This window comes from Meriones unguiculatus, chromosome 17, assembly GCF_030254825.1.
Source record: "Meriones unguiculatus strain TT.TT164.6M chromosome 17, Bangor_MerUng_6.1, whole genome shotgun sequence".
NCBI lineage: Eukaryota > Metazoa > Chordata > Mammalia > Rodentia > Muridae > Meriones > Meriones unguiculatus.
In genome coordinates, this window is record NC_083364.1 from 19892793 (window position 1) to 19903213 (window position 10421).

A 10421-nucleotide genomic window follows, 5' to 3' on the forward strand; every position below is an offset into this window, starting at 1 on the left:
GGAAGACAGATGCAGGAAGATCTCTGTGAGTTCAAGGCCAGCCTGGTCTATATATCAAGTTCCAGGATAGCTGAGACCTTCCCTCATTTTTTTTTTTTTTTTTTTGTAACTAAAGAAGCATGAATCATTTGGTACCCTCCTCTGAGAAGAACCTTTGAAGTTAAAGGGTAAATTAGCTGTCAGGATCCTGAGGCACCAGAATTGTTGCCAATTTGAAACAAGTCTGGGCTAAAGTGTGACAATTCTGTCTCAAAAAGAGAAACACAACTAAAGACAAAGGAGAATGTGGCACTGGGACCTGGTTAAAGAGAAAAGCGAGTCCTGTTAGGCCCCGTCTACGGTCCCCACCCCCCGAAGAAGGAGGGGCCTCCAAGAAAGGGCCCCACCCTGGCCACGCCCCCAGCCTCTCACTGGCGGGTTCTAGGCGGGGCTCCACCCTGGCCACGCCCCCAGCTTTCTTCAGTTTTTGAAAACTCTGCAGGCAGGACCCCAAGCACAGAAATAGTAAGGAGTGAGGATGACTTGGGTACAGGATCGCTAGGGCCACTGCGGCCGCTGCTAGGTCTTCAGGGGAAATCACAGGGAGGTCCTGTCTGTGGCCTTTGGCCTTCTGCTGAGTCCCTCATGCGCTCAACAATCCCAGCTACTGTCTGTGCGAGTCCAGTTGGGTCTCTAGAAAACGGCACAGTATCGTGCAAATGCTTGGTGGAGTGGGCCGGCTGCAAGGGAGCCCTGTCGGATCCTCACGCCTTGTCCCTGCTGCTGCTGACTGTCGGGCCCCAGCGTGGGTGGACCCCTCCCTGGATGCCACAGGCCTCAGTGAGACCGGAGAACTTGCCAAGTCTCACCCGAAACTTCCTGCCCCGGCCAGGGCTTGCTGGCTGGGTGGGGCCTGATGTCGGCCAGGCCCTGGAGGGAGAGTGGGCAGCAGGTGACAGAGTGGAAGTCACAGGGGAGGGCGGTACAGGAGAGAATGAAGCCGGGTCACAGCAGGCACTGTTTTATTTTCAGTCTTTTTATTTGATACACATTCAAAATGGCCCTCCGTACCTACAGCCCAGGCTGCATGACCTTGGGGCTCCTGAGCTGAGCTCACAACGATGGAATGAGCCTCCCACCACCTGCCTTCATGACTCAGGCCTAAGACAGGAGCACCGTGCTGGCATGGCGGGGGCCCAGAGGAACTGGAGGCTATTATTATCATCAGGAAGGGCTGTGTAAAAATTGGGCACTCAAGGTAGGCTTTTGTAGAATAAATAGGAGCTTGTAAAAAAAAAAAAAAAAAAAAAAAAAGCAGCAGAGGGGGCCTGTGCCCAGGATTCAGGAAAAACTCCAGACACAAAGAACAGGATGAGCTTGTGGGCAGCCCACGCTCAGCAGCCCGGGGCCTCCTCATCTGTGCCCTGTGCTCTGCCGGCCACAGGCTCTGTCTGCCTTGGCCTCTGATGACCGTGGGAGAGGGGGCACATGCCTTCCACACTGTGGCTTTGGGACCTAAGGCCTCTGTGGGCCTTGGCTCTCTGATCTGGAAAACAGGACGCAAGCAGCCAATTGGGTTGTTTACATCCACTTCAGGGCTAGGAGGCCTCGGATCAAAGATGGGAAGGGAAGGAGGAAAAGGGAGGGAGGGAGGTGGGCAGGGGGAGGGGAAGGCCGCCAGGACGGGCACCAGGGGACAGGCCCTACATTATTATTTCTGAACACGCCATGGCTGTCGGGCTTAAGGGATGAGTAGTGATTTGCATGCTATTTGCATGCTATTTGCATAGTGTTTGTTAAATGTCAAAATGCTTTCTCTCATCCCCCCCATGCCAACCCTTCCCCCCACCAGCTCTCCCACAGGGACAGCAGCATGCCTCACGGCTGAGCAACAGCCTGGTGGACCTGGGGAGGCAGAGCAGGACTCACCCGAGGGCCTGGTGCAGCCGAGCATGCTCCGCAGCCCGCTCCCAAAGGCCAGGGTTCAGTCCCCGCCTGCCCCGCTCTAACCCTGCAACCTGAACAGCTCTTAATTAAAGCGTTGTTTCCTTCTGGGCTCACTGTGCAGGTCCCAGCACAGGGGGCATGGGGGACATAGGGGTGACTGGGGACGGGACGGGGGTACAGACAGCGCCCAGCACTGGGGCTGTGGGGCAGAACACACACAGCCGCCTCATGTGCTGAAATACTGAGAGCATTGTGCACGCCCATGGGCTCACCAGGGCCGCCCTGGGTCAGTCTCCCAGGTCAGGGTTCCGGCAGGTCCTCCTGGATCCAGGGCTCTTCATAGCTAGAGCCCCGTAGGTCCCCAAAGAAGGAACTGTGTCTGTTGACTGGAGGGCTTCCTGGAAGAGGCTGTGCCCTGGGCGTTGATAGAGGATCCCAGAGAGAGGGAGGGTCCCAAAGCCACAGAGAAACCAGAAGGCTCCTTACTGGAGGGCTGGACAGAGTCTGAAGTCACCATCAGGAACACAGCAAGAGTGGGCATCAGCAGGGCTGGGATGTCGCGTCTCCCTGGGGACCCAGCACCTGGATTAGCGAGGGACATGTGACCCCCAAGTGAGGTGAAGCAGCACCTCGAAGGCCAGTGCCTTTCTCCCCTTTCCCAATAGCCTGAATCTGGGAGAGGATGGGGGTCCCGTGGTCACCATGCCCCTGGGGCCCTTCTCCAGAAGACAGCCACAGTGCTTGGAGCCCCTGGCGGACACCAGAAATTGCAGGCAAAGGTGCCTCAGCGCATCCTGGTGGCTGTTTGAGGAATTGCAGGCCGAGCACTTGTAGACCCATGCCCACCAGGGGCAATCGGCCTAGGCTCACACCGCAGTAGGTTAGAAGGGAGCAGAACATGTCTCAAGGTCACACAGCAAATTGGGGGCACCGGTGCTGAGCCAACATTAGGAGATGGGAGGATGAGTCGAGCATGTCCACCCCTTGGACCCTCGGTTTCCCCACCAGCTCTAAGGCCCCTGCCTGAGTGGCTTACCTGGAGAGGGCTGGGCCCCCAGGAAGAGTGAGGTGTGGCGTCTCCTGGCCCAGTCTGCTCCTTCAGCCAGTACCTTGTGTTCCTAAAACCACGGCTCCATCTCCTCCAGCCTTGACTACCTGAGGGGGTGGACAGAAAGATCCAGATGAGGACAGAAGCGGTCCTTGCCTGGCTTCCGGGCCTTTGCAGCTAGCCCAGGCTCCGGCGGAAGTGTCTTCCTACCCGTGGAGAGGCGCACTAGACACCCCGGCCCACTAGAGACAGTCTGAACCCAGTGTGGTGTGACGGGCTTGAGGAGGGCAGTGCAGCAGTGGCCCCTGGGCGGCTCGTCCTGCCCACTTCTGAGGTGAGCAGACAGAAACTGACGGAGAGATGGAATCAGGCAGACAGAGACAAGGAGAAACGGGGAGGGGGAAGCGCTGCATGCAGAGAGAGACAGGACACAGAGACATGTGCAGAGACAGGCAGGGACAGGGAGAGGAGGGCCGAGAGAGAGAGAGAGAGAGAGAGAGAGAGAGAAAGAGAGAGAGGGCCCGGCCACAGGGGCCTCCTTACCCTGTCCCAGAGCCAGCAGCATCCCACCAGGCTATCCTTCATAAGCCAGAGCCCATGATCCCATCACGTCCCAGGCTGGGACGGGTCCCCAGCCCAGGTCCCCGGTCACCTGGGGTCACTGAGCAGCAGCAGCACGGAGCCGTCCTGCAGGCGGGCCTCGCGCACCGTCTGATGGTCGGGCAGCGGCCTAGCGTTGTAGTAGAAGGTTCTGCGCCACGAGCTCACGCCCTGGCCCACCAGCTGCGCACGCAGGTCGCTTAGGGTGTCGCGGGGCCGCACGGTCAGTGGCAGTAGCAACGCCTCGTCGGCCAGGTGTACCTTGATGTGGTAGCGCTTCCAGCGGGACAGCCCGCGACGCAGCCCCTCCATGGCCGCCGCCAGCCTGAGACTGGCAGGCCAGCACCGGCAGGACCGGCTGGGCCACCCGCCTCCGCCCCTTCCAGGCACGCCCTGCCACAGGAGCAGCTCTCAGGGGTGGTGACGTCGGCTGGCCCAGCCTCCGCGGCAAACCTTCTTCCCCGCGACGGCACTCGCAAAGGCCCTGGGGCAAGATGGATTCTGGGGCGCTGGAGGAGCCGAGCTGGTCCCTGTTTTAAAGCAGAGGAAATGAGGGGCAAAGAGGAGGGGCAGGGAAGGCAGTGTAACCCCCCACACCCAGGGAACACTCTAGAACGTTCTCCCTAATCTATATCTGGTTTTTTCTGTGTTGGTGGGCTCCAGGGAAACCTCAATCTAGTTGGGGACGGGGCCAGATTCTCCAGCCTACGCGGTCGTGGCCTGCTTACGGGAGACGAACTTCTTCTGGGTTTGGCCACTGGAGCTAGGGCCACATTGCTATTTGCCCACAGTCACCACCCGCATAGTTCAGCAAGAGCCTGGTGGGGTCATAGGGATGCCCTGGCCTCCTGATCCTTACAGCCTTTGCCCTGTGCCAGCAGCAGCTCCAGCACACTTACAAAAACAAGGGCTTTCCCTCCCTGCTCTTCTCACCGCCAGACAGGACTGAGCAGCTTGGCCTCTGACACACAGGCTCTGGACGTTTGTTGTCACCAGCAAGAATGGAGAGGCCACCTTGTGGCCTCTAACCCAGGCTCCACCCCCTAGAGCCCCCTACTCCCTGCCTCAATGTCCCTGTCTATCCACTGGGGCCTTGTAGGATGATGCTGGCGACACAGGGCTCCTGACTCACACTCACCCAGGAATGGCTCTGGTGAGGGAACATTCTAGGTGTTAAACTGGACTCCACAGAGAAAAACAAACGCGACATTCTAAAGATTCAGCACAAAATGACACTTTGGTGGCTCAGCCTTTAATCCCAGCATTCGAGAGGCAGAGGGAGATGGATCCCTGTGAGTTTAAGGGCAGCCTGGGCTACCCTGACCGCCACCCCCTGAAAAGATATCAGGAGAATAGATAGGAAAAACATACATCTCAGTGTGCTGTGTAGGGTGACATTAAATCCATGAGCCTTTCATTAAAAGATTAATAACTGACAACACACAAATATAAAACACCTACATACAAACACTTCACACAGGAAAACAGCAACAGCTCCAATGAAAGCTCTCAATAGGGCTAGAGAGATGGTTCAGCGATTAGGAGGGCTGCAGAGATCTTCCAGAGCTCCAGAGTTCAATTCTCAGCAACCACTCGGTGGCAATTACCTATACCCTCTACTGCCCTCTTCTGGCATTCAGGTACATATGCAGATAGAGCAATCTTGTACATAAAAAATAAATAAAATACTTAATAAAAAAAGAAAAAGAAAAGAAAACTCCCAATGGTCAGTCAGCTATTGGGACTGACTGTCAGTCTCAAAAGACCGGCTTCCACACTATGTAAAAAGCTTCTGGAAACTAAGAAGAATCAACAGTAAATTAGAAAATGGATAGAAGACGTAACATGTTTATGAAAGGGCACCTCCTTCATATAAAACTACAAAGTATGGGCACATGACAGGAAAAGCCCCCCCCCCGACCTCAGCCCCAGCCCCAGCCCCTTCACTGGGGGATTCTAGGCAGGACTCTACCAGTGAGCTTCTACCCCTAGACCCATGAAGTTGTTTGTATGTTCTGTTTTTTGAGGCAAGGTTTCTCTAAGTAATCTTGGCTGTTCTAGAAATCCCTCTGTAGACCAGGCTGGCCTTGAACTCAGAGATCCACCTGCCTCTGCCTCCTGAGTGCTGGAATTAAAGGCGTGAGCCACCACCACCCTGCATGAAGCCCTTATAAATGTAAGAAGGAAAAGCTTGTTCTTCTATAAGCTGGGGCTAGAATTCTGTAAATTGGTGGCCAAAAGGTCAGTTTTCATTCTTCTGTGGGGGTAGGGGTGGGCAGGACCAGCCTGCAGAGGTGCCACCCATCTTTGCTCCCAGCACTCAGGAGGCTGAAGCAGGAGAACTGCAAGATTCAGGGCAGCCTGGGCTACACAGGGAGGCTTTGTCTCCTCCCCCTTCAAAGCAAACCAACAAACCCACCCATGCTAGTCTCCTTTGCTGTTCATTTGAGAACAACAATCAATCTTGACAACTGGGCTGCAGAGCGTGGACCAGCCTTCTTGCTCAGAACAGCCCTGTGGTCCGCACTCCAGACAGACCAGGGTATATTCTATCTGCTAAGCCATTAAGGTTCAACCTGAAGCACAGGGGGGAAACTGAGTCCTAGCAGAGATAGTGGGTGTCTGACTTCACTCTCAGGACCAGGTCCCCGTGCCCCAACCCATCACTCACAGATCAAGCTCTCACCCATCACATTCGTGGGCACCAAATGGTCACTGCGGGAGCCAGGGCCTTGGTGGCCACTGAGCTTCCGTCAGTGTCATCTTCGGTTGCTCCTGACCTCCTCATTAAGCAGGGACGATGCCAGGTGGTTGTGGACCTCAGGCTTTCTGCCCTGGCCCGTTGGAGAGATCATGGCTTTCGTGTCTGACTCAGTGGCATGATTTAGGCAACTGTGGAAGACCTGATGGCAGCAAGTTTGCTCCAAAAAGCCGGAGGCTCAGGCCACAGCACTGAAATGCCCAGCACTGAGCTGAAATGCCCAGCTCCCATCGCGTAGGGATATCTGCATTTGCTTTTCAGAATGTTAAACAGTTCACACACACACACACCCCTTTTTATTGTACTGTTGGTTCTTACTGATTCACAGGCACTTTTTACATGTGAAGAAAAGCAGTCTAGCATGTCTCACTTAGCCTTGGCTGACATTGTCTGAGCCCTGAGAATGTTCACTGCTCCTCTAGAATGTTCCGGCAGCCCAGGGTGCTCCATTGTGAGGATACAGACACTGTGTGGTCTGGGCTAGCCTCACACCTATTGCTACTTTCTGTTGTCAGTCTGTCAAGCACTGACAGACACGGCCTCACTTTTCTGTCTTTCCCCACATATGCATATTTAGATCATGGTTATGTAACTCCGGCTGTCCTGGAACTCGCAGAGATCTTTCTTCCTCTGCCTCCTGAGTGCCGTGAGGCGTCCCACTGTGCCTGGCGTGTACATGTGTGTTTGCAGTTTGGCTGTCAAAGGTCCCCCCCCCCTTTAATTTTGGAGGTAAGGTTTCTCTGTGTAGCCCTGGCTGTCCTAGAACTCACTCTGTAAACCAGGCTGGTCTCAAACTCAAGAGATCCACCTGGCTCTGCCCCTGCTGGGACGAAAGGCGTGCGCCGCCACCGCCACCTGGAGGTAGCCTATTGCCTCCCCTCATTTATTGTTATCATCACTATTGTTATTATTGAGAGAGACAAGATTTCATGTAACCCAGGCTGGCCTCAAACTTAAGATGCAGCTAAAGATGGGCACCAACTCCTGATTCTAAGACCGGTGCAGCCTAAACGTAGCCTGGACCTAGGAGCCTCTGGAGACCCTGGGTGCCAGTGAAGATTCCATGGCAGCTGCCACTGGGGTCCCAGGGGCAGGCGCTGGCGGTGGAAGCCACTGGGGGTGAGGCAGAGCTGAATCTGACTGAAGGACCTGTGGGGACCATTTGGCAGGATGGCTCTTGGGTGCCACCTGGTGGTGATGTGCAGAATCGGCCGACCTGGAAACTCAAGGGCTGTCCCAGCAACTCTGACTTGGCGGTGGTCCCTTTTGTATTTGATGTTGGGGATGGTTTTGGTGCCACGGAGCCTCAGCTCCGTTCCAGACCTTTATGTTGTTTTTTAAAGACAGGGTTTCCTTCTGGAGCCCAGGTGTCATCAGAGACCCTGAGATCTGAGGCTGCCCATCGAAGGGCCTGTGAACTCACCTTCCCTCCTTGCTGTTGGGTCCCTGATGTTAGGGATTTGGATCCCATTGAAAACCCTCCATTATCTCCCCTCCAGGGCTGAAGCTGTGGGTCCATGGAGCCCTCAGGCCAGAGTCTGCGCTCCAGTCCTCACATCTCTGCTTGCCCTGTCCCTCCAGTCTCCAGTCCTCCCTCCTAGGGGATCCTCTATATGCTGTTCCCTCTCTGGGAAACACTGTTCCTGCTGGTCACCTCCAGAATGCCAAGCAGCTTCTGACATGTCCCCAGTGTGCAAGAAGCATCTGGAAGTGAATGGCAAAGTGGAACCAGAGTGGAGCACAAGAACCTGGGTTTCCCTTTCTCAAGGAACCCCAAACAGCAGGCGGAGTTCTCTGCCTGCTCACACTGGTGACCGCAGGAACAAGACCCTGGAGACAGTGTGAAAGCCACTCTACCGGTTTTATTCCAGAGGCCTCTATATGCTCAGTCATGCTTGGGGAATGACCAGTGCCTCCTAGGAGTCTGCCATGAAGCCCTGTCATTTTCCTGGCAACCAATGGCTTCTTAGTCCCCAGCAGGTGGGTGTGATGAGTCTAGAAGATAAGACACCTTTGGTGGCTTTAACTCTTAATTCCCCTGACAGGGAGCAGTGCCCCAGGGGCCGGAGACAAGGGCCTTGTTTTAAAGACTGCAAACATGACATTACCAACAACAGCAGGAGCCACTGTTTCTTGACAGGGTGGAGCTACACACAGTCCAAGACGACCTAGAACCCACAATCTTCCTGCCCCAACTTCTCAAATGATGGTGTCATAGGGAGAGTGGCTTTGTGCTGACCTAAGGCCTCACTCAGCAATTGGGGAAGCTTTCTCCCACAGTGGACAGGAACTAACAGAAACCCACAGCTGGACACTACAGAAAGCGAGGCTTCAAGGCGCCCAGTCATAAACGGGATGTCTCCATCACACTCCAGGGCTCAGGGTACTGTGAGAGAGGAGGCGGGAAAATCTCCAAGGAAACAGACACAGCAGGACCAACACACATGAACTCAGCCCAACTGTGGTGGCAAGCCCAACTGTGGTGGCACGCACATGTTCGAGCCAGGCAGGTCCCACTGCCGGCACAGGGAAGAGGGCTCCCACCGGAGCTGCCACCCCTACCCAAAACCCACCTCCAGTTCACCTAGAGGTGAAGGAAAAATCCGTTTTCTCTAGTGGAGTGTCCCGAGTTTACTAACCACACTTCAGGGCAGGCCCTACGCCTAGTAATTAATCAACACAAAATGAAACCGATGGTATTTTTGTAGACATTTCCCTTTGCTTGGGAGCTTTTTCTTATTGGTTGTTTACTTGTTTATTTTATAGTATGTGCAAGCAAGCTCAAGGGGCAGGTCCCTGAATGCTTATCCCAAAGCAGGTGACATTAGCATGTACCCAGGGGTTCCAACTGTCTGAAGAGAAGCAGGGACTGGGCCATCTGACTTGCTGCCTAGGCGGTGACCACCCTTTGAGAAGCAATGTTAAGTGAGTCTGTGTTCCTGAAGGCTGTGGTCACACCTGCCTAGGTACCAGGATAGCGTTTCCATGAGTCATCAGCCACCGTGACTGATGGCATGACTGACCTGACCGGCGCTATCAGGTTTCTTTCTCTTCTACTGGAACTTTCTATGTAGCCCAGGCTGCCTTGAACTGAGGCCTACTCCAGCACACCTGGTGATGAGATTTCTTAAAGTGGACTGTGCAAGGTCACACAGGTCAACTGTCCCCTCTGCATCGTAATCCCTGCACCTGAGAGGATGCAGGCCATAGGGACAGGAGGTGGACAGGGCTTGGAACCTGGATAGAGGAGGTAGTCATAGGTCAACTGGCACTTCCAGCTCTTAGGACTTGCACTTGATAAAGCACTTGCTGCATGCTAGGTACTATAGGCCTTTTCTGCAGTGTAACAAGCCCTCCAGCAAGCAGGACAGGGTTTTGAGTTTGAAACCAGCCAGCCTACATGGAGTGAGGTCCCCTTAAACCACCACCCCAAAGACAAAAGTTTACCACCTAAGCTTGAGGGCAAGGTCGGCCATGCCCACCATCCACCTCCTGAAGAGTCCATCTCAGCTCTATAAAGCTACATCCACTTTCCACAGTAACTACGTCCTCTCCCAACTTCCTGCAGCACAATGCCTCTTCCTTTCTGTGGCTGAGAACTGCAGGGATGTCCTGGCAGTGGGCCCTGTGGGGTGTGTCCTATGTCTGGCTCATGCCATGGGCACTGTGTCCTCGAGGCCCGAGGCCCTGCCTGGTTTTAAGGCACAGCACATGCTGTCCTTGGTGCTGGGATGATGCGTGAACCACTAACACTGCCTAGCAGACATGCTGGGCTGCTGACACACTCAGTGGCCCTCAGCACGTACAATCTGCCTCCTCACTCCTTAAACCGAGCCAAGGCCAGCCTTACCATTCTGACTGACCAAATACAGCCTCAGGGACAGGCCTGGTCAGGCCTAGGCCAGGGGTAGGGCTGCAGGTGTCCACGTGACCAGGCACGAGTGCTGGTGGCAAGGAGAGCTCCGGCAGGCTGAGGGATGTAGAGGCAAGCTTAGTGTCACCCAGCACTGGTGGACAGACGGAGGACAGATGCGATCCTGGCCTCACAGATGGCCCAAGGCAGAGTAGGCACCAAAGTTTTGGCTC

At 55.0% G+C, this 10421-nt stretch overlaps 1 protein-coding gene across 3 annotated transcripts; it reads right to left on the bottom strand.

Moving 5' to 3' along the window:
* Nucleotides 1–1018: 1018 nt before the first annotated feature.
* Nucleotides 1019–4501, bottom strand: Tincr (TINCR ubiquitin domain containing). 3 transcript variants are annotated; one of them, XR_009587194.1, is made up of 3 exons: nt 3627–4501; nt 2963–3081; nt 1019–2508 (listed from the first exon to the last, which is right to left on the bottom strand). XR_009587194.1 is itself a non-coding variant. In XM_060371294.1 (1 exon), exon 1 carries the CDS (start codon nt 3884–3886, stop codon nt 3623–3625), a length of 264 nt encoding a protein of 87 aa, XP_060227277.1. In that variant the 5' UTR covers nt 3887–4501. The 3 variants fall into 3 exon arrangements, 1 of the variants encoding a protein (XP_060227277.1); XR_009587195.1 differs by lacking the exon at nt 3627–4501 and having other exon boundaries at nt 1019–2493; XM_060371294.1 differs by lacking the exons at nt 1019–2508; nt 2963–3081 and having other exon boundaries at nt 3623–4501.
* Between the last annotated feature and the right edge of the window lie 5920 nt (nt 4502–10421).

Bases quoted from the DNA above. Each gene is read 5' to 3' on its own strand.
- Tincr (XM_060371294.1), bottom strand. From the start codon at position 3,886: ATGGAGGGGCTGCGTCGCGGGCTGTCCCGCTGGAAGCGCTACCACATC.